The sequence below is a fragment of the Phaenicophaeus curvirostris genome, chromosome 4, assembly GCF_032191515.1.
Source record: "Phaenicophaeus curvirostris isolate KB17595 chromosome 4, BPBGC_Pcur_1.0, whole genome shotgun sequence".
NCBI classification, from domain to species: Eukaryota; Metazoa; Chordata; class Aves; order Cuculiformes; family Cuculidae; genus Phaenicophaeus; species Phaenicophaeus curvirostris.
This window is the reverse complement of record NC_091395.1, coordinates 20868493-20891701: the sequence shown is the minus strand read 5'-3', so window position 1 is coordinate 20891701 and position 23209 is coordinate 20868493. Positions and strand designations below refer to the sequence as shown.

Sequence of the window (23209 nt, the reverse complement as noted above, 5' to 3'; positions counted from 1 at the left end):
GAAAACTCAGCAGAGTCAGGAATATATAGGAGACCCTGAAAGGGAGAGAGGCAACAGTTTCTGATTTTTTTACACTATTAATTTGCGTGAGTTTAAGGTGTTAATGTTTATGCAAGGCTGTTTTCTAGCTGTCAAAATTTAAACTTCTGTGCAGATGTCCAGTGGATGGAGGGGAGCATGCAATACATACAACATGGTGCCTGCAAAAAGCTCCATGGTCCAGGAGATCTTGCTTCTGCAATTCTAATGTTTCATCCCATTTCTCCTCCATTGTCCTTCTTGTTCTTGGGTTTTGTTTTTGTTTCTTCTTAATAATAGCTAAGTTACCTGTATGGTAGAGTGGAGTTTTTTCAGAAGCACCTGTGAGATTTGGGCATGTGTGGGATCTGACAAGTCCAATTGGAAATCAGTGGGACCTGGGCCTTGAATTCTGTTAGGGAAATTTCAAGTAGCTTGATGAACTAAAACTGGGACAGCAGCAATACAGCTGCCAGAAAGGTTGGATTCATCGCTGCTCCGGGGTTTTGTGTTTTCCGTGATTTGATGATTCTGCTGTACCAGAGACAAAAACACTCTTCTGTTTTTGGGTTGTTTTTTGTTTTTTTGTTTTTTTTTTTCCAGGCGATGTGGCTATAGCAAAGCTAAGCAAGATCCAGAAGAAGAAAAGATGCATTTTCATAACGGCCACAGTGAGTAAAGATGTGGTTTTGGCTACCTATGATAATGAGAAATACAAGTGAGAGGGGTTCTTTTCAACAAAAGAATTAATTCTGGTTTTGGTTCTGGTTTTGTTGGTAATGTACAGAACAATTCAGTTTGTTCTGTTACTCAGTAACTCCCCACCTGCCCTGCTCTGAGGCCCATGGAGAACAAAACATTTGAACAGTCCTTATATGTGCCCAGCTATTCACATTTGTACATTTGCAGCAGATCTGTCAATCAAGCCATTGTGTTCTGTTCCTCTGTCTTTGCTGTGTGACCCAAGGTTCTATTTATTTTGCCTCACTGGCACATAACAACTACATTTTTGCAGTGTGGATACATCAATCCAGAATACCTGTTTAAAATCCTTGCACTGCCCGAGCCAGCAGTGAGGACTAGTCCTAGAGCTACTCTGCCTTGGATGCCTCTGCAAAGGGATGAGGGTTAACACCTACTTCTTCCTTCTAGGAAGCTTTCAGAAATGCTGCGTTAAAGCTTTTATATACAAAAATCCTCTCCAGTGATTCTAGAAACTACACCTTATGGTTACTCTCAGCCCTTCCAAACATCCAAAGCCAGTGTTTGAAATGCTTTCCTTCATCAAGCACTGCAAGATCTGGGGATGGGTAAAAGCAAGGTGCATTTTGGGGTGGAAAAGGCAAATGCATCGTGAATGAAAATCAAATTTCCATTAGTGCTATGTAATGAAGGCAGCAGGAAACAAATCAATTAAGAGCCACAATGTAACATAGCTGCCCTATTAGACTGATGAGCCAGTTCTTCATGTTAGTATCCTTAATGATTGTCAAAACAAACTTATAATATGGATAATGAAAATACTTTTTCTCCTCTCAAGTACTGGAGAAAAAGCCTTCTATTGATTTTATTTATACTGGTACAATCGACAGGCTTTGTACTGCAAATATTCTGTTAATTTAAATCTCAGCAATGCTGTCTGAAACAATGTAGCCAGTTGATTAGCTAATATGTGACTGGTAGGGCATAATTTATTGCCACTTCCTATCAACCCCATCCATCCTATTTACTTTCCCTTCTAGTGTACGCTTTCCAGATCCAGAAAGGGATACTTTTTCACTAGACGTTGGACCAGCTTGTTATGCAGCTCTGAGAGGGATTTTTATCTTTGCAGCGTTCCAACTGAGCACTTTGTGTGCTTTTCTAAATAAAACGAAGTTGCGCATATGTCGCATATAAACTAAATGTCATTTAGCAAGAATACTATTCATTTTTCCCATACAAATAAGTTTCCGTGCTGCAATGTTTTCCAGCAAAGCAGAGTACAAGGGACAGGAGTGGGCATTGCCCGTCATCTGTCATGCCGTGTGCCCCTAACAGTTTTAATTTGTGTTTGCAGTTAAGCTGCCTGGAGTAAGGACCTACATTGACCCACACACCTATGAGGACCCTAATCAAGCCGTCCATGAGTTTGCTAAGGAAATTGAAGCTTCGTGCATAACCATTGAAAGAGTTATTGGAGCTGGTATGAAAATGCATTTCTTAATCCTTAGCAGTGTGGAAGATTGGCATTCTTAATATGAGTGATCCAGGAAGTGCTGTGTAACACTTGTGCTGTTAGGTACCCTGCAAGTGATGGGGAGAATGTTCCAGATGAAGTGTGGGACAAACCTGTTGTTATCTATGGTTTTGAAATCAGGGACTGCGCTGAAAACAGCAGAAAGTGGTCATGTTTGGACCAAGCTGAGTTATTCCTGAGGATGTTATGGGAAATGAGTCCCTTAATTTTCAGATTCTTTTCACCATTTTAACCTTTTTCTTCTACCCTATTGTGGTCAATTTGGAAGTGAAAATTAAGAACAAGAAGTCATCTGAGAAAAAACACGCAAGCTTTTAACTCCGAAGTTTTTAACTTCCTTGGTTGGGAAGAAGAAACTCCCATTTTCTTTCCAGTTAAGCTGTTTGTTTGGACTTGCATCCAACCTTAGGAATATTTTCTGTCCTCTGAAGTTGTGTTTTTGGAGGTAATTTACTGTTCACCAGAAAAAAAGAAAAATAAATCTCTTCGGGTTACTTTTTAAAAAAGGTGGTCATAAAATCAGAAAGGTTTATGGTCTATAAAAATATATGTTGCTGTGAAAGGCTAACGGTATTCCATCTCTTTAACTTACCAAGGGAAGGTTAAGAAACAAGTGGCTTGTGTTTTACAGCTGTCTACACAGGGAGATGATGTAGGATGTGACAGGACTCTCATCTAGTAGACAAAGGCATGAAATGTGGAAAACCTCAATGGAATATTGAGCATAGCTCTTTAAATACAGGAAAATTACCTTTTTCTTCCCAATTTTCTTGTGCTTATGAATTACTTGGCTTGTGGTACACCAGATATTTGAGATGATGACCACTGTGATGTTCAGCTTTGTACATCCATGAATGTGGGACAGCCCTGCATGGTTTTCATTAGCTATCTATAGGTGCTGGACTGCATGCTGTAGGTGGATGTGTGCTCTGCATTCATTTGATGAATGAATGCTGTGATCTAATTCTTTCTGATTTTTCTCTGAAGGTGAATTTGGGGAGGTCTGCAGTGGGCGGCTGAAGCTGCAGGGAAAACGTGAGTTTCCAGTGGCTATCAAAACTCTGAAGGTGGGCTACACAGAGAAACAGAGGCGAGATTTCTTAGGAGAAGCAAGCATCATGGGGCAGTTTGACCACCCCAACATCATCCACCTGGAAGGCGTTGTCACAAAAAGTAGGTACAAGTTGTTATGGACTACTGTCCTTGAACTCTGGCTGATGGGAGAGTTGGTTAGGGGAGGAAGACTGAGGTAACTTGTGTTTTGACTGTGCCTTTCATAATTTCTCAAAAAATGGCGAACTCCTCTATCCTGAAATGACACGCTTTGGAGGACTAGCCAGGAACAGGTTCCCCAAGGGGGAAATGTGGTTTTTGCCTGAAGTATTTTGGCATTCTTCCAGCTAGAATGCATAGATAATGGCTAAATAGGCATAATATGCATGGGCTAAGAGAAGAACCTTCTTCAAAGGCCAAAAATTAAATGAGATAGAATTAAGAGATAAAACACCTGGCCAGCTTCAGGTAGAGTGGGTGATGGAGATGGCAGTAAGCCAGGGATGTCTGAATGCTGGTGGAAAGTGTTGCCTTACTTCTGACTTGCAAGTAGTTCAGCAGCACCTACTGCCTGCAAAATGCGAGGGCATTTTGAACGCAGCAATGCTGAGCCATACGCTAAGTTTTTGAGCGAACTTGCTACTTATGCCTGCCTTTGTTTACTTTTGAAACCACGTGAGCCTCAGGGTGGAAAAGCCTCGCAACCACTGATGGTTTCCAGCAATCAGATTCTGAAAAACCACTGAAGCAGGAGGGTAATGCTGAGCCCTGCGTTCACTCACACAGGTTGTGAGCAAGGACAGAAGTTAGATGAATTTTTGCTTTCCAGAAACAGAGAAGAAGAATGGGAGTGTAGCTGAAGATGACAAGACTCTGTAAAACCATGATTAAGGCAAACTCCCTCTGGGATCTGCTAGTGATATCTGTGGTAATACTTGAGCCTGGTGCTGGCATATAGATTATGAAGAGGGGTTGAGGGCTTGGGGAATATGTATGTGGGAAATGACTGGTAAAACATCATAGCTTGAGAATTATTGAGGTCTGACTGCTCAGCCAGGAAAATAACTTTCCGTAACTTTCCCAGGCCAGTGCTTCTCCAAATTACTGTATGCACTAAAGATAAGGGCAGAGGAAGGGACGGCACATCCAGATGTGCCCAGCCCAAAACTCTCTGGCTGTTGATGCTATGCTGAGGCTGTGGGAATGGTGGAGAGATGTTGTTGCTCTTCCATTTGAACACCTTGGAGGATCTGCATTAGTTGCATCAAGGATTTGGCTTTTTATTGGTTGAAAACAGCCACATCTTTATTTTAAAATATATTTTAAGTATTGCAGGTAGTTTTTGCTACCTGAAGAAGCACCAGCCTCACAAGTGTGAATGGCTGTCTCCCTCTTGTACTCATGATTGATAATGTCAGAACTTAGTTGCTACCATTCAAATGCCAGTGTCTGGGGCAGTGTGGTTGCTGTTAGTACCATTTGTAATTCATTAGCAGCAGCATGTTTGAAATTAGTTCTTTTTCAGAGCTGCAATAGAGAAGGTAGAGAAATGCTAGCTGTTTGTCCTGTACATGTCCTTATAACCTATGCAAAATCAATGCTGTTTTGCAGTCAACAGCTTTTTTCTTGAATTTTCCTTGAAACTGAATTTACTAAAACTTTTAAGAAAAGACAAAAAATAACCAATATAAGTTTTTTTAAAAAAAAAAAAATGAAAATCTCTTGGGCTCACCTTTTGTGGCCCTTAATACATAAAAGCTCCCATTTCTAGCCCTGTGGGGATGTGGGATATTGGGCAGGAAGTGAGTGATGATTATACATCCATAAAAGCTGCTGCTGACAAAGGGCTTGAGTCCTTCTGGCTGCCAAGGCATCAGGGGATGATTGGAAATCCCACTTTTAGAGAGAATATGCCTCCCTAGTGAGCTCCTGTTTATATAAAGTGACCATGGAAATACTGGGAGCTTTGCTTCAAAATTTGACTTGAAGCAACTGGAGTTTGGATGCAGGGGGCTATGTACACCCTGAGCTCCTCATTAATTCAGTAAATGCTTGTAGACTGCACTCAAATATTTTCCCTTGGGGATCTGGGCATCTTCTCACTCTTTTATTTTTCTTTTAAATAGATCAGTACAGCTTTTATGAATCCTAAATTATGCTGCTATCTCAAAGTGTTGTTTAACTTCTTTTTCCCTTCAGTGTTTTAGTCACTGGCCTATTGCAGTTTCAGACCTTTAGGGTAAAATGTCTTTGCTGCATCATGATTTACTTTGGAAGTAAATTAAGTTAAATTGAATTATGGCATTTTTAATTCTGAATGAGATTATCTGCACAGGCACTTAATACCATTTAACTAATCTAGTTCAAATGCACACCTTAGTTAATTTGGATTAATCGTCTTCATTGTCCCCAGGCAGACAGGCCCTTAGCTATTTCTGCTTTATGAAGGCAACAAAAGTCCTGGTTTTATTCGCATTCTGTTTGGTTGCACTGACAGTGTACATACTACATTACTACATTGACATGAATGACATCTACACACATTTTACAGGCCTGTAATGCCAGTAGGAGTGACCCTACTGACATGGAGAGTTGACCCAGCACTTTAAAAGGGATGATGTTTACTTTAATTTACTTTGTTGAAAGTTACTTTATTTGTATCTTTATTTCCATGCTTTTGAATATGGGGCTAATTTATTCCATGGTTACTGTCAACCTGCAGCAGTCAGATAAGTGCCAGAAATCTTAGTTTCTTTACTCTGATGGCAACCAAAAGCAGGAGTTTGGAGGAGGTCCCCCAGGGTGGTGGCGTAATGAGGTGCCAGTCTCGCTGCAATGCTGCCTTGAAGTGTCACAGATAAAGGACCCCATATTACAGTCAGGGCTTTAGTATTTAAAAATAAAACAAAACTAAACAAAACTAAACTAAACTAAACTAAAATAAACTAAACTAAAATAAAATAAAATAAAACCAATTTAGTTACACCTGGGATTTTCCTTCCCTGCATATCTACTGGTGTGTTGGCCAACCTACAGCAATGTCACCCAAAATCTCTCCTCCCTCCTGCATGCTGCCCATGTTGCATATAGATGGACAGCTGATATCCGTGAAGATGAGGCCCATTATTTTGTTGGAACTCAATGATATTTTTCTTGGCTTCAAGGTGCATTTCTCATATCAAAAGTAAAAGTTTCGACAAGCTTCAAATTCAGGCAGTAGCTGTGATATTAACTTCAAAGAATTGAAGCAGTGCAGGTCCCTTGCGCTGCAAAGGTAGTAGTATCTGCATGACAATGAATGTTTTGATTGACAAGTTGTCAATTATATTTATTATGAAGATAATTAAATAGTGAATTAGGCAAATAGTTAAAGTAATGGGAAAATGGGGAGATTAAGACCAATCTAACTGGTAGAAAATGTGCTGATTTTTAGGAGCGCTTACCTCCATGCGCATGTTTTGACACATAGCAGCTCTCGTTGATCATTTCTATGAAAGACATTTATAATGCACTTTTTACAAATAATTGGCAGCTCCTCTTTTGTCTGTGCTTCATGCTAGCTAATGGAAATTGATTTAAATAAAAAATAATTTACATGTTCTTATAAGATTTCATTGAATTTACAAGGGCTGGAGCACACCACATTAATTATTGCTATGTCATTGTGGCAAGCTAGTGAGAAATTAGGTATAAAAACTGTAGAGAAACTATGTATAATTACCATTAAAATGACTCAGGCATGAACATTAATCAAATGGATTTGGGAAAACATTATTATTCCTGTCAACAACAGGAGACCAGGTCTTTCATTAAAAACTTTTATTTTGATTTCCAATCATGCTTATTCCATACTTAACTCACATTTGTTCTACAGCATAAATATTCCTTTTCTTACTTCCTGATGTGTTTACAAGGGTAGTCACATGGGACTACCTGAATTACTGAATTACAAAGGATGTAATCCCATCCAATGATTTTGGTGACTACTAAGCTGAGATACTTCAGGTCGTTATGGTTGCTCATATTGGGCTCCAGTTGTTACTTCAAGGTGTTAAAGCTATAGGGAAGAGTCCAAAGAGGTCGCTGTGTGTAGTTTGGCCTCTGCAAACTATCAGCTTGTTTATGGAGATGAGGAAAAGTTTGTGCACAGGTTTCCTGGGTTCAGATTCCAACCTCTTCCTTAAACATCATCTAAACACTCGAGAGCTTGGTACCCCACCTTTAATAGGGGATTACTCTTTCATCACCTCCTCCTAGGTTCCCCTATTTCTACATATATTCTGGCAAAAAACTACTGTCCTACTGCTGGGACGGCAATGTCTTCATGTAGGTTTACTGTTGCACGGCTGTATATTCACTTTTAGATGCCTTATGAAAAGATGTTAATATTGTTCATGTTTTTAAAATAAATTGCTAACAAATTCATGCACTCCATTTTCCAGGCAAACCAGTAATGATAGTTACTGAATACATGGAGAATGGTTCTCTGGATACATTTTTAAAGGTAATACGTAGATCGTTTTTCCAGGGGGACCTTGGTTAAAGTTTGGGTTCTTTGCTGATGGTTAATATCAGTGAAGATGTTTGCTGGGTGCTGGTTCAGTGGTTGTCTGGAGGCAGGAATAGCTCAGTTGTCTGTTTGATCTATGTTTATACAGCATCATGAAGGGCTTGGTTTGTGCGTGGATATGAACAGATAAGAATAAATTGGAGGATGTTATGTTTATTTTAGAAGGCAGTCTGTTGCATGGAAATTATTAACTTATCCTGCAAAATTCAATTTGTTTCAAGAGCACATCCATATGACATCATTGCAAACCCTAGGCTTGTCAGAGTTTTTTCATGAAAAGTAAAAGCTAGGGAAGGAAGGATGGGGACAGTGGTTAGAAATGCAGCGTGGCAGCATGGAGGACAGTCCCTCCTCCCAAATATTCAAATGTGGACCTCTGCAGGTAGGATGTCTGTGCAACATGATGCCATTCAGATGGCTGACTCAGGACAGCCCACCCTGGTGCCTTTATACACATAACTACGTGTTCACTCCCAGTCACAGTCTTTTTATCAGTCACCAGTGGAAATAGCTCACTCCTTGATCTCCAGTTAAAAGAACTACATTTCCTTAGCTTTGTCTCTCGAGATCCTAATCCAAACAGTGAAACTTTTAAAAGCTTTGTGGTCAGAGTATGAGAGTAATGAATTATTAATTTCCCTGGGTTTCTTCCCTGGAGACTTGCATTTGCATTTTTATTCATGCACTTGCAATGCTGAGGGTGCGGAGACTCTCAACTGATCAAACGTTTCCTTCCTTTTGCAGAAGAACGATGGGCAGTTCACGGTCATTCAGCTGGTTGGGATGCTACGAGGCATCGCATCAGGAATGAAGTATCTGTCTGACATGGGTTATGTACACAGAGATCTGGCTGCCAGGAATATCCTAATCAACAGCAACTTAGTCTGCAAGGTGTCAGACTTTGGCCTCTCCAGAGTCCTAGAAGATGACCCCGAAGCTGCCTACACAACCAGAGTGAGTTATGAAGATACCAAACTGATTGAGCTCAAGAAAAACATGTACCTTGCCGTGTTTTGGTGTTCAGACTCTCTAGCAAAGAGGTTTCTACAAATCTAGAGCCTCTAGACTGTGCATGAGGGTTTGAACAGGTGTTACCAGGTAATCATTATAAGGTTAATTTTGCAAATACCTACAAATTTGTAGTGGGAATAGTCAAATAAATCAGAACTTAAAATTAAGTTCATGTTTGGCATCCGAGTCAAATAGCAAGTTTTTAAAAGGTGTTGTGATGCCAGCTCTATTCTGTTTTCTTTGGTGAATACCAAAGGGAGGAAAGAGCCAAGTCAGATGCTTTGCTTAGGCACCCATGCAGAGTTTTAAGCTGTGGTCTTCTGGACAATTTGACCCTTTGAAAACATTGATAAGCATGTAATGTCAATTACAAATGTTGCACATTGCCTTCAGTGTTGCCCTGTTGAGGGTAATTTCGCCCAGCTTGAGAAATTGCTGCTCCAGCTGCAGCACTCTGCCCCTTTCCATACTTCATCCATCCTTTCAGAGCATCAGTCCACCTGTCTAGCACTGTGGTGAGGAAGTGGACAGGACCCATCCTTAGCAGCACAGGCTTGGAGAAAGCATCCAATATTCATGGTAGTGAATGGCATTCCTGGGCAAGCCCTGTTATTGTGTTTTTCTCAAGGGTATTGTTTTATGGGTGGTGGGAGCTCTCTGTGTCACATTCCCAGTTCCTGTGGAGATCTGGGAAAGGCCTTTCAGCTCTTGGCAGTCACGGCCCTGTGACAGGACTCAGCGCACGGCTGGACCAGAGCTTCCCTGCAGACTGGAGGGCTCTCAGCCAGCGCTGCTGCGGTTACAACATGCTGCCATGTGCTAATTGGCGCTGCTGAGAATCTGGCCCCTCACTTAAGGCAAGCACTGATAAGCCTGTGAATAAACAATTATTGGAAGAAGGAACTTTTTAAAAGTTTGCTTTGAAAATGTGTTCCAAATTCTACCTTTTTCCAATAGCAAACACTGTTAGGTGGCATTCAGGGAAACCTTCCAATATTTAGCTCAACACTGAGCAGAAGGAACTTCACAGTAAAATATATTTTGATATAAATCAAGAGAGACATCTCTATAAACCCAATGAGAAAAGTATTCCTTAATCCAAACTTCCCTTTCCCTCCCCTCTTCCTTCTCAGAGCTGTTCTGAAGTTTGATTTCTAAAGTGGTGGAAAGGGGAGAAGGAAACAGCAAAGCACATTTGACAGCTGTAGAATCATTTTCAGTCTCATAGCAGAGGCCAAACAGGCTGGTCTTTGCACACAGAGATTTCCCGCTATGCAGATCTCTCCACAGGATTGGGACAGCATTAAAAGAGAAAAAAAAAAAATGGTATTAAAAAAGCGCATTACTTCCGCAGCAATTTGCATGAAGCCCTTGTTAGATGAAAGTCTTCCTCAGCTTCAGAGCTGTCTGTTCCTCCCCAGCTCGCTCTCAGAACTGGAGGAACAGTATTCCCCTACGAACCAGTACAACATAATTGAGATGTTGATCCTATACATGTCCCAGCATTCAAACAGCATTCAAACAACAAACCTTCAGGACAGCCAATTAGTAGGCAGCCCACAAATGCTTATGGGCTGAGATAATGTGGAAAGGGGCCCCATGCTGTCAAACAGATTTACTTTAAAATTTGATGTCTCTTTCCAGAGAGAAAATAACATCCCTTAGTGTTCTATGAAGTACTGTTTTGTCCCTTTTTGCATGTTCTTTGCCCTTTTCTGCAATCTAGTTTTTGTGGGGGCGTTTTATCTTTTCTTTTCCTTCTAGGGAGGGAAGATCCCCATACGATGGACAGCACCTGAAGCAATTGCCTTCCGCAAATTCACATCAGCAAGCGATGTCTGGAGCTACGGCATTGTGATGTGGGAGGTGATGTCCTACGGCGAGAGGCCTTACTGGGAAATGACAAACCAAGATGTAAGCATGTGTGAGCGCTGCCGCGTGATGGGACTTTAGAGGCTTGGCACTGATTCTGCAGAGAGGCAGGATGGGAACAAAAGGAGGAGAGCTGCTGTAAAAATGACTTTGCCTTCCCTGTGCTATGCAGAAGTGATCCTCCCACTTGATGCTCTTTTTTTGCAGCAGCAGCAGCCTAGATCAGGCTGTGCACAGAGGTAAATGTATCTGCACAGAGGCAAGCCTGCTTCCCCCAGCAGACCACTGTAGCTTCACTAATGTTGTTAGAGCTGGATCTGTCCCTTCTCTCCTTAATGACAAAGGTCTACCAGGGGATAGATGCTGATAACTGGCAGCATTTTAGTTTTGTGTTCAAACCCCTGCTGTCACATAAAACAGAAACTCAGGAGAGTCATGGTAAGGGTTTGGTTCCCTGCAGAAAAGCTGTGTGATTTGATCTAGTGAGAGCAGTCCAGAGAGCTGCGTCTCATTTGCCTTTGCATTGCTTATCTCAAGAGCATAGTTTTGTTCCTGTTGTGAACATCTTGTAAATCTATATTAACACAAGCTGTCATGGTTTGTTTGTGCAGCACCCTTTGAATTGTGTCCCCTTGCTTCTGGGCCCCAGTGTGGTCCTGAGCCTCTGACCTCAAGGCCACTCTATGAAGCATCTCCAAACAGGGAGATAGCTGGGGCCACTGTCCCCCTCCTGACTGCAGCTCTGATCCCAGCCTGCATAAGGATCACTTGATCCTGCTGGAGGGCTACCTCCTACCCTGAGCTCACCATAAACATCTATCCTTGTCAAAGGATAAAAGATTGAAGTCTGGGGTTGCCAGATTTTCTAGGCCCTTCCTTCCTCCTTACATCTCTGAGTACGATGATGTGTGGACGTCTCTGAGAATGCCAGCTAGTGCTTGAGGTCAGGGTCATCGTGTGAGGCCCCTAAAACAGCTCTGCGATGTGGGGGAAAATGCACCACTCTGTGTGCGGCAGATGGAGTCGTGCCTGATCTGTCCCACTTATCACTGCCGCCCTGATGGGTGCAGAGGCACTGCTACCAGCTGGGCAAAGCAAGCAGGTCCTTACTCCGTCATGGGTTTCCTCTGGTCTCAATGCCTGATGTTTCTTCCTTTTTTTCTCTTTTGAGCAGCATCCCTGACCCTGTGACTTTCTGCCATTTCACTGACAGCAAAAGCTCTGGCTGAGCTTTCTGTTTCTCCTGTGTTTTGTCTGTGGGCCTTTGCCATCAGTGAATGTTACTACCTGTCATGCCCTGCTGCTGTCTCATCTCACTTTGAGTCCAGGCATAGAAACAAGCAGTACCTTTGAGACAGCCACGCCATGACTCTTGCCGGGGAGACAAGCATGTTGTTTGGCATGAGTGCTCCACTGCTTCTGCATTGCTGAAGCTGTCACTTTTTCAGGGAGTTTGGTAAAGTAGCATGTATCTTCATGATTATTTATCTCAACGAAATACAGACTACCTTCCGTAGCCTGTGCAGAGAATGCAGCATTTGGGAGCCAAGCTTTCTTGGCCACACTGAGCACTGTAACTGTCTTAAATACTTATGCACCAACATAGCACAGATATTGTTCAGTAAATGCCAGGCAAGATACAAGTTGGTTCCAGTGAAATAACGCTCCTTGGCCAGGCGAATCACTTGTTTTGATTGTAATGCTATCAACATCCACACTTTGCAGGACTGTTCTGAAAAGCCCAAAGGTTTCCATGCACTCTGGGGCACAGGGTGAATTTCATGCTTGCCTGAAAAGAAGTGGATGGGGGACTGGCTTCTTCAGCAGCAGAAAGAGGAGGAGTGCAAAATGTTTACAGGCATAAGTTCCTGCTCTGGGTTTTCTTCGGTTACCTGTCTGCCTGTGTGCAGGTGACAAGTGCCTGGATGGTTGTAGCTGAGGAAATGTAATGCAGTATTGTGGCACATTTCTCATGTGATTTATGTCTTCCTCCTCCATCTTCTGAAGGCCTACTCTTCTTTCCTTCATTGCTTGTGCTGGCAGAAGAATCAGTGATGTTAGACCCAGTATTGACTTTGTGTGGAGGATCAGGGGCCTCTCTCTGTTCACATGAATTTCCAGTTCTGCTGCCCAAGAATTTCTCATTGCATGGCTTGTAATTAAAGCACATCAATTGCAGGCACAGCTGGTGGTGAGCTTTGATTTAGAGATTGTTGAAAGGAATTTTGTGGCCTGTGTTACATAGGTTGCTAACCTAAATGATCACAGTGGTTGCTTTTTAGTCCTCAGACAGGTGGTTTTATGAAAACAGAGCTAGAAGTGTTGCTTTCGTTTACTGGAATAGACTATCCCAAATCGCATGCTCTCAGACTTCCAGATAAGTCATCCCCAACCATAAGTGAATAGTGCTTGTCTAGAAGAAGAACAGGGACAGAAGTGCCTGCCGGTAGGTGCAAATTCTATGTCTTTCAAGTCTTACAAAGCAGTACGCACTTTGAATGATGAATGGAAAAGTGAATGTACCTTTTTCTTATTTTCTGAGTACTGTGGTGACTACAAGTGACTCAGATTTTGTATTTCACTCTTTTGCTCCTCTTATTGCCAGACCCCCAAGGCACCTTCAGATGCAAGAGTGTGTTTCATCATCCTAGCTCCTCCCAGTATTTTGATAGCATTTACGTTGTATCACCAGAACAAACACATCCTGTAAATTGAGTTAATGCAATTGATTGTGATGTTACTGCCAGGAATATCAAACGTGTATAACCCCATTGCAGATGTAGTTCAGATATTCTGAGCTGGTGCCAGATGGTCTGCTCCATATCTTTCTATTATTTTCTTCCTGCTACAGCTGGAGGATGATCTGTGATTGTTATAAATACAGAGGCGGACACGGCAAATAACATTCTTATGGCCATGGCACACTGAGAACTTTATATAGGATAAATTTGGTGCCCGTCACATAGTTTGGTGGGGCTGGCTTTTGATGCTGTGAGCAAAGCCAGGTCATGGAAGAGACTACTTTGCAAGCACAGGTTGACTGGATAGCAGTACAACTGCTAGATGAAATCACTGACAGATGAAATCTTAGATGGGCACAAAGGGACTGCAGGTCTTGTGGGCTTAGATATTCAAACATGGTCACTACCCCTGAAGATTATGAAGCCTTGCCTAACTTCTTTGCTACAAACACTTGTAAGGAGTTCGAGGTTCCTGCTACTGCTGCTCAGCCAGCCTAGCATGTTCCTGTGACTCTTCCACTTGGCAACAAGTCCTGTGGTGGAGGACAATTTGAAAGCAATCCATGAAGTCCTGTATTTTGGAGCCTTCTGAAATGCAATGACAGCCTGATGTGGCTCTTCTATACTTCTGGTATAGGGACTAAAGATCAAGAAAACAACCTCTGTGCTAACCACAGAGCCAGAGCCTTCTTTTTAAACTCAGGATGTTTTCAAATTCTGAGATGGTGCCTAGGATGAATGGCATCTGGGGCAGTCCTTGGAGTCCAACAGTGAATTGTTGTGGTTTTCCACACAGCAAATGGCTGCTTTCAGCTCCTTTTTGTCAAGGACTCTTGAGAGTTGAGAGTGTGAAGATGGACTGCCAGGGTGCTCTTGGCCTGGTCACAGTCCTTTGTGACTTGAAGCATGAGCTATGTTTTTCTGAAAACTGTAGTACTTCAAAATGGGAACTCCTGGGCTTTAAGCGCTGCTGTAAATCTGCCCCAAAATGAGGAAAACAAGTTGCTTTCTTCAATTCTGGCCTCATTTATTCATTTCTGCCTTTCAGGATGGTAGGCAGCGCATGTGCATACCACTTGTTTTAGATATAGAAACATAGATAATTTGTATTTGAAATCAGTGCAACAACCCTTCCCTGGTTTTAATTTACATACTTTTGGGTTGACATTTTAAATTCCTGGCAGAAATGTGGCCACACTAAGAAATTACTACATCCAGACAGTACTGAATGGTATATGAGATGGTTGTTCTGCCTCTGCCTTGAATCCATGCATCAATTAGCATCCAAAGTCTGTTTTGAAATACAGTCAGACTTTTATTACTGTATTACAAATTTGTGGTCTAGCACATGCCTTTTCATTTACGAAGAAGCCAGGATCTGAATAAACAAAATCACTGCACTCCAAGAAGATGCCAGAAAGCCTTATAGGCTTGTTTTCGTGGACTTGGGGTAGGAAGTTTTCTGGTATATAACCTACAGAACTCAGCTGAGCTTTGAACAAGTGCAACCTGACGGTCTGGCCCCCTGGCTGCAGAAGTGTCTTAGCTTTCTCGATTTATCTTGCAGTGACCAAAAGTTAAGTTATTTGACAGTAGGGTTTACTGGGTTTTTCTCTTGTGTGCAGAGTTGCAAGGTGGTGGGATTTTATGTGAACATATTGCTGGTCCCAAAGTTCTCTGTTTAAGTCAGTTTGCATTTGGGAAAAAGGTGAGAGGAAAAAACCAAGTCATCAGCCGCATGTTTTGTCTCCCATAGGTGATTAAAGCTGTTGAGGAAGGCTATCGCCTGCCAAGTCCCATGGACTGCCCTGCTGCTCTCTACCAGTTAATGCTTGACTGCTGGCAGAAAGACCGCAACAGCAGGCCCAAGTTTGATGAAATTGTCAGTATGTTGGACAAGCTCATCCGTAACCCAAGCAGCTTGAAGACGCTGGTTAATGCATCGAGCAGGTACAAACTCAGGCCAGAGCCACTTCTCAGAGTGACATCCCTTCCCTGGGGTTGAATTACCACTTACTATTTAGCCTTCACATGTCTGTGGGTGGACGTTCCTCCAGCTTCGTTATGTCCGGGGAGTATCCCCAAATCAACTTTTCTGTTGAAATTGGCAGGCAGGTAAGCAATTCAGTTACTCTATAAATGCAGTGCTGCTGCCACAAAGGAAATTACTGTGGTCTGTCTTTTAGGAACAGGAGTTTCAGCAGTATTTATAGGTTTATGATAAAGCTACTTGTGCTCTACCCCAAGGTTATAGAGGGCAAGACTTGAGTGCATGAAGTAGATAGTAAATGCTGTTCAAATTATCTGCCTGTTGACTTTGTCTTGGTAATACAAATTAAGAGCATCTCCTGGGAACACTCCTAGGATGTGCAAAGCTCACGGACGTCCAAGTGCATCCTCCCACAGCTATTCCCAGGCGTGCTAGCAGCCACTGCTAGTTCTGACAGTCTTGGTAATCACGAGAGGATCTCTTTAGTTCCCAAAGAGCTGTAAACAAACCATTTGCTAAAACCACATTAAGTGAATAAAGCAGCCAGTATGCAATTAAACATGAATCTGAATAGCTACACAGCTACAAGTAAGGTAAATATAGTCAAGAAATAAAGCAACACTTGTAATATTTTATAGTGAGTTTTATTATTGGAGTGTCCACCACAGCAGAGTCTTGGAGAGGATTATTCTTTTCTTGCTGTAAGCACATAAGCCATCCATGTTGCTAATCGCTCAGTTGCTTGCAAGGTGATGTAGAAGTGATGAATATAAATCATCACTGCTTCACTGATTGCAGTGGAGTTCCCCTGATTAACACTGGAAGAGGCCCTTCAGAAAAGCCTATTCTCAGAGGAGAAAAAAAGACACATCATTTTCCTTGGACAGGAATGAGAGGGATGTCAGATGAGTTTGACTGGTTGTGAGGACTGAAGCAGATGTGCTATTGTGAGGTTAGACCCATCTGTTTTCACACCTTTCAAGTAAGTCTTGCGCAGCTGCATGTGCTCCATCTCACCTTTGCAGCTGGACCTTACATCCATGTCCTGCCATGCCCCTGTGCATGGGATCTCATGCACTGGAAGAGAAGAAACATGAAAACTCTGTTAAATTTTAAATACAGATCTGATTCCTTGGGCTGTTTTACATGCATGATTTACCATCTGAAGAATAAATTACTCGTATTAGCAATTAGCAATTGTGGGTTAAAATCAGAGGAGCCCACCAGAAGGTAGATTTTGTGATGGGAGTCTGTTACAGACCACCCAGCCAAGGAGAAGCAGCTGATGAGCTCTTCTATAAATAGCTGGGGTTAATCTCTAGATCGATGCCTCTCGTTCTTGTGGGAGACTTCAATCTTCCTGATATCTGCTGGAAGTACAATAGAGCAGAAAGAAAGCAGTCTAGGAGGTTCCTGGAGTGCATGGAAGACAACTTCCTCGCACAGCTGGTGAATGAACCAACAAGGGAGGGTGCCCTCCCGGACCTGCTGTTTGTGAACAGAGAAGGCCTTGTGGGGGATGTGGCGGTAGGTGGACACCTAGGACAAAGTGATCATGAGATGATAGGGTTTTCTGTTCTAGGTGAAGTGAAGAGGGTGGTTAGCAGGACAGTAGCATTAAATTTCCAGAGGGCAGACTTTGAACTCTTCGGAAGGCTGGTTGGCAAAGTCTCATGGGAGACAGTACTTAAGGGCAAGGGAGCCCATGAGGGCTGGGAGCTCTTCAAAAAGGAAATCCTAGCAGCTCAGGAGAAAGCCATCCCCATGCTCCGAAAAAAAAAGGGGAGAAAAGCAGCTTGGTTGAACAGAGACATCTTGAATGATATCAAGAAGAAGAGAAATGTTTATGGGCTCTGGAAGAGGGGACAGGCCTCTTGGGTGGACTACAGGAGGGAAGTGAGATTGTGTAGAGAAAAAATCAGAAGGGCTAAGGCTCAACTAGAAATCAGATTGGCAAAGTCTGTGAAAGATAACAAAAAATCCTTCTAGAAATATATAAATAATAAAAGGAGGACTAGGGAGACCATGCAGTCCCTATTGGATGCAGATGGAACAACAGTGACAGGGGATGAGGACAAGGCTGAGGTACTTAATGCCTTCTTTGCCTCAGTCTTTAATTGTAAAGAAAGTCGTTCTGTCTGTGTACAAACCCAGGAGCTAGAGGAGCAAAATGAGGCTCCCATGATCCAAGAGGAGGTGGTCAGAGCCTTGCTAGCCCGACTAGACACCCACAAGTCTATGGGGCTGGATGGGATTCATCCAAGGGTATTGAAGGAGCTGGTGGATGTGCTGGCCAAACCCCTTTCCATCATCTTCCAACAGTCCTGGAAGACTGGGGAAGTCCCACTGGACTGGAGGCTGGCTGATGTGGTGCCCATCTACAAGAAGGGTCGCAGGGAGGACCCAGGAAACTACAGGCCTGTCAGTCTGACCTCAGTGCCAGGGAAAGTCTTGGAACAGGTGATCTTGAGTGCTATCATGAAGGACATGCAAGAGAACCGGGTGATCAGGCCCAGTCAACACGGGTTCACAAAAGGCAGGTCTTGCCAAACTAACCTGATCGCCTTCTGTGACAAAGTGACTCAGCTACTGGATGAGGGAAAGGCTGTGGATGTGCTCTTCCTGGACTTCAGTAAAGCCTTTGACACAGTTTCTCACAGCATTCTGCTTCGGAAACCATCAGCTTCTGGCCTGGACAGGCGCACACTCTCCTGGGTGGAAAACTGGTTGGATGGCCGGGCCCAGAGAGTGGCGGGAAATGGTGTGAAATCCATCTGGAGGCCAGTGACAAGTGGGGTTCCCCAGGGCTCCGTGCTGGGTCCAGCCCTGTTCAATGTCTTTATCAATGACCTGGATGAAGGCATCGAGTGCACCCTTAGCAAGTTTGCGGACAACACTAAGCTGGGTGTACTCGGCACTGGTGAGACCGCTCCTCGAATACTGTGTTCAGTTCTGGGCCCCTCACCATAAGAAGGATGTTGAGGCTCTGGAGAGAGTCCAGAGAAGAGCAACAAAGCTGGTGAAAGGGCTGGAGAACAGGCCTTATGAGGAGCGGCTGAGAGAGCTGGGGTTGTTTAGCCTGGAGAAGAGGAGGGTGAGGGGAGAACTCATTGCTCTCTACAACTACCTGAAAGGACGTTGTAGAGAGGAGGGTGCTGGCCTCTTCTCCCAAGTGACAGGGGACAGGACAAGAGGGAATGGCCTCAAGCTCCGCCAGGGGAGGTTTAGGCTAGACGTTAGGAAAAAATTCTTTACAGAAAGGGTCATTGGGCACTGGAACAGGCTGCCCAGGGAGGTGGTTGAGTCACCTTCCCTGGAGGTGTTTAAGGCACGGATGGATGAGGTGCTGAGGGATATGGTTTAGTGTTTGATAGGAACGGTTGGACTTGATGATCCGGTGGGTCTCTTCCAACCTGGTTATTCTGTGATTCTGTGAAGTGTTGATCTGCTGGAGGGTAGGGAGGCTCTGCGAGCGGATCTGAACAGGCTGGACCGCTGGGCAGAGACCAATGGCATGAGGTTTAACAAGGCCAAATGCCAGGTCCTGCACTTGGGGCACAACAACCCTGTGCAGTGCTACAGACTAGGAGAAGTCTGGCTGGAAAGCTGCCTGGAGGAGAAAGACCTGGGGGTGTTGGTTGACAGCCGACTGAACATGAGCCAGCAGTGTGCCCAGGTGGCCAAGAAGGCCAATGGCATCTTGACTTGTATCAGAAACAGCGTGACCAGCAGGTCCAGGGAGCTTATTCTCCCTCTGTACTCGGCACTGGTGAGACCGCTCCTCGAATCCTGTGTTCATTTCTGTGCCCCTCACCACAAGAAGGATGTTGAGGCTCTGGAGTGCGTCCAGAGAAGAGCTATGAAGCTGGTGAGGGGGCTGGAGAGCAGGTCTTATGCGGAGTGGCTGAGAGAGCTGGGGTTGTTTAGCCTGGAGAAGAAGAGGCTGAGGGGAGACCTCATTGCTGTCTATAACTACCTGAAAGGAGGTTGTAGAGAGGAGGGTGCTGGCCTCTTCTCCCAAGTGACGGGGGACAGGACAAGAGGGAATGGCCTCAAGCTCTGCCAGGGGAGATTTAGGCTGGACATTAGGAAAAAATTCTTCACAGAAAGGGTCATTTGGCACTGGAACAGGCTACCCAGGGAGGTGGTTGATTCACCTTCCCTGGAGGTGTTTAAGGCACGGGTGGACAAGCTCCAAGGGGCATGGTTTAGTGTTTGATAGGAATGGTTGGACTCGATGATCCAATGGGTCTCTTCCAACCTGGTTATTCTATGATTCTATGATTCTATGATTAGATGTCATGTCAGTCCCGGCAAACCTACAGGAAAGGATTTATGATAGCACAAAATATGTGATGTTTCTTTTCCATTTTCAGTTCAGAACAGTCATTTTCCAAGCCTGATATGTGGTAGTTCATGCACTCTTTTATACCAAACTGTTATGCCAGAATAGAGGAAAATAGGCAGCAAACCAATTATTTGAGCTGCTAAGCACTTTACTGATGTTTTATTCCGTGAACAGGTCCATGCAATTCCAAACTTCTCCTTTTCAGAGCTGCTGTGGGTATTTTCAATGTGGAAGAAGCACCTGGACAGGCTTTTGGATTACGTTTCTATAATCACAGATTGCTGTGCCCAGACCATAGCAGTACGAATGAATCATAATTTCAACATACAGCAGCTGTAAAGGATTTTTTTTTTGCATGTAAATGTATTCTTTACAGAAATTCTCATTAATGCAAATAAAGGAGGAAGTCACTCTCTACATTACAGTGTGTGCATATCACTAGATACCTCCTGACATTAGTGATGAAAATCCACTTCTCATTATGATTACTTAGGAGTTCAAATTCCTCATGTGTATAAAATGTTATGGGAAGCCATTATGTTCTTGGTACTGCAAGTATTCACATTTTATTGGACCCTTCAGCATTGCTATTAAATAAACAAATAATACTAATGCACTCATAAAAATACATGAAGATTCCTGACGTGCTATAATATAATATACCAGCTTTCCTTCCAGGTGAAGGTCTTTTAAGTGTAATTCTTGCCATCAGAGACTGATCCAGAAAACATTTCGGTTTTTTTTCACATGTGGGTAATAATCTTTATGTAAGTCTTATATTAGCTATATGTCCTGGTTTACAAGGCAGGAGACAAATCTAGTTTGTTTCCTGACTGACCTTGGACAAGCCCCCTGTGCTCCCTGCACATCATTAGTAGGGTGGTGGACCTGTACCTGGTATGGGTCACTTTTGCCAGGTACCGTATTGGTGTTACTGCAGTAGTGAAAGGTTATTATTTTTCTGAACTGCTTCTTCCGTGTGTGGCATAACTAATCAGGTAGCAATTGCTGGTGAGGTCTTGAGCAAGGGTGCAAGAGCAGGAGTCTGCCTCTGATTTCAGGGCTGGAGTATGGTTGGAGCTTTGCTGCTCTCTGCAGGACTCGCTGGATGCTGCTTGCTTCTGGAATCCCCACCTGACTCTGTGGGAGCAGCCGCTGAAGTGTTAACAGCAGCCTGCCATTGATGACCACTGCTGGGAAATGTAATTTGGGTTTTGGATTCCAGGCTCTGGGCTGTCTTAAGTTAACTATGAGCTTTAACCGAGGAGGAGGAAATCAGACTGGGAGGAGTGAAACCAGAGACTTTGAAGTAAGAGTGACAGAGAGAGCCTGTAGAAGAGAAACCTGCTTGTAAGCGTGTGGTAATGGGGATGGATGCTAGTCCTCTCCTTCTCTTTGTGCTTGCAGTGAAGACCCAAAATGGATGAAATAACTCAAAGTGGTTGAAGTTACAGGTGAAGTGGTATGTTTGACACATTGCATTTCAAGCCTGCTGGGAAGATTTAGACTGCATCAGTCACTGAAAATACAACCAAAGGGTCATCTTTACAATACAAAATATATGAGCAACTGAGTCACACTGAGTACAGCTCAATACTGATTCTGTTTGCTTCTCTGTTTTTGTTTGTCTTTAGAGTATCAAATCTGTTGGTAGAGCACAGTCCAGTCGGGAGTGGTGCCTACAGGTCGGTGGGTGAGTGGCTGGAAGCCATCAAAATGGGCCGATACACAGAGATCTTCATGGAGAATGGATACAGTTCGATGGATGCTGTGGCTCAGGTGACCCTAGAGTGAGTAGTGCCCAGATCATTGTCACCTCGTTTTTGGAATTGCAGAGGTGGGGGAAGACAAACCACTCATAAATATGTAGGGCTGAGACTGCAGACCCTTTGTTTGTGATGAGCCGTTTCTCTTTTAACATCTGTATTGATGACAACAGGTGCAGGCGAGTTTAAAAATTACATTCACTACGTTGGCAACTGGTACTTTGGCTCCTTTACTCCCAGAATTAAATGCTTGATTTTGAATTATTGCCAGACTATCCTTTCAACATAATAGTAGTTGATTATTTAGGGTTACTGACAAATAAAGACCCCCACTGTCCTAGTAAATGTGTAGGAGCTAGAGTCCATGATAAGGTATACTGGCTTTACACTGGGATAGCTGGTTTCAGAGTTATTCATAACCAGGTGGACAGTCAAGCCAAGTAAGGTGTGGAAATAGTATTCAACATTGACAGAAACAAGCATAGATACAGCCAATGCCAACTGAGGAGCATCAGTAAACCCCCTGCTCTAGAGGGCAGGCTCCCGGACCTAGACTCTTCCTTCTGAATGTGCTCTTTTTTTCTTTGCACATGGGTATGACTGCAATTGAGTTAACAGCACTCAGATGACTTGGAAAATGTCTCAGGGCTGCTGACTTGTTATGCTCCACCTTTAATTGTTTGCCTTGCTTGTGTAATTATGTCTGTACTTTCCTCCTGCTGCTTACTCAAACTTGCCCCAAAGCCAGCCTTTCTAGCTGGGTTAATTTGAGCTTAGTTTACTGCAGCCTTTAAGGCAGAATAGGAGGGATTATGCCTCATGCTGCTGGAGATGGTTGTGGCTCCTCTGATCATGTGCAGCTTCTCAGTGCACATACAGAATTGGATTAGGAATAAACCAAGAAAAATACCCATACCCCACAGAACCAGGACATTTCTCTTGTCTGCTGCAGGACTTGCTGTGGAGCTCACCGTACAGGGTAGGATGTCCTTTGCATGTGATGCAGGTTAGTAGCATCTCGGTGGAGTTCAGCTTTGAGTTACATACGTGTAGGGAGTACAGGAGTGTATCTGCCCTGACTCGGATTTTATTTGCTCCAGTCACATCACCAATATTTGTCATTTACATCTGGACTCTTCCAGTCTGCCTTCAGGCATTCACATGAAAATGCTAGGGATTAAATCCTCTCTAATACCTGTATAGGGAGCCAGGTTGAATGGATTTTTAATAACTCCTTTTTGGCATGGCTGAGACTCTTACGTGTGGTTTGTCAGCCTAGTCCCACAATTAAATGCCATGTTACTTTGGCTTTTGAGGACTTCATGGTTCCTTAATTACTCATCTGACATGACAGTGCCCAGAAACACCAGGCTTTGAGGTTCTCATTAGACTGGTGATCTGCAAATGTTGACCAAGGAAGAGATCCATTCCCAGGGTGGTCAGAGTCCACTAGGCAGAATAACCTAGTAGAGGGTGAGAGAGAAGAGGAGAGGTAGGATGAGGCAGTGATTTAAGAAAAAAGGAAAACATTGGAGCATTCCCTTTACTGTGCCATCTCAATCTTGTAACCAGAGCAAGTAGAAGATGAAAATTGTCTAAAA

General features: G+C 43.4%; 1 protein-coding gene across 7 annotated transcripts in view; it reads left to right on the top strand.

The window, feature by feature from the left end:
• The window catches only part of EPHA5 (EPH receptor A5), a 197042-nt gene that overhangs the window by 163351 nt on the left and 10482 nt on the right, over window positions 1–23209 (top strand). For 6 of the 7 annotated variants that reach the window (XM_069855466.1, XM_069855464.1, XM_069855461.1 and 3 more), the window contains 8 exons: window positions 622–689; window positions 2078–2203; window positions 3245–3430; window positions 7753–7814; window positions 8625–8834; window positions 10656–10805; window positions 15261–15454; window positions 21477–21632. In XM_069855466.1, the coding sequence (XP_069711567.1) occupies window positions 622–689; window positions 2078–2203; window positions 3245–3430; window positions 7753–7814; window positions 8625–8834; window positions 10656–10805; window positions 15261–15454; window positions 21477–21632 (1152 nt within the window). Of the gene's footprint in view, window positions 1–621; window positions 690–2077; window positions 2204–3244; window positions 3431–7752; window positions 7815–8624; window positions 8835–10655; window positions 10806–15260; window positions 15455–21476; window positions 21633–22560; window positions 22794–23209 lie in introns of those variants that run through there. The other variant, XM_069855465.1, reaches the window with a different exon arrangement.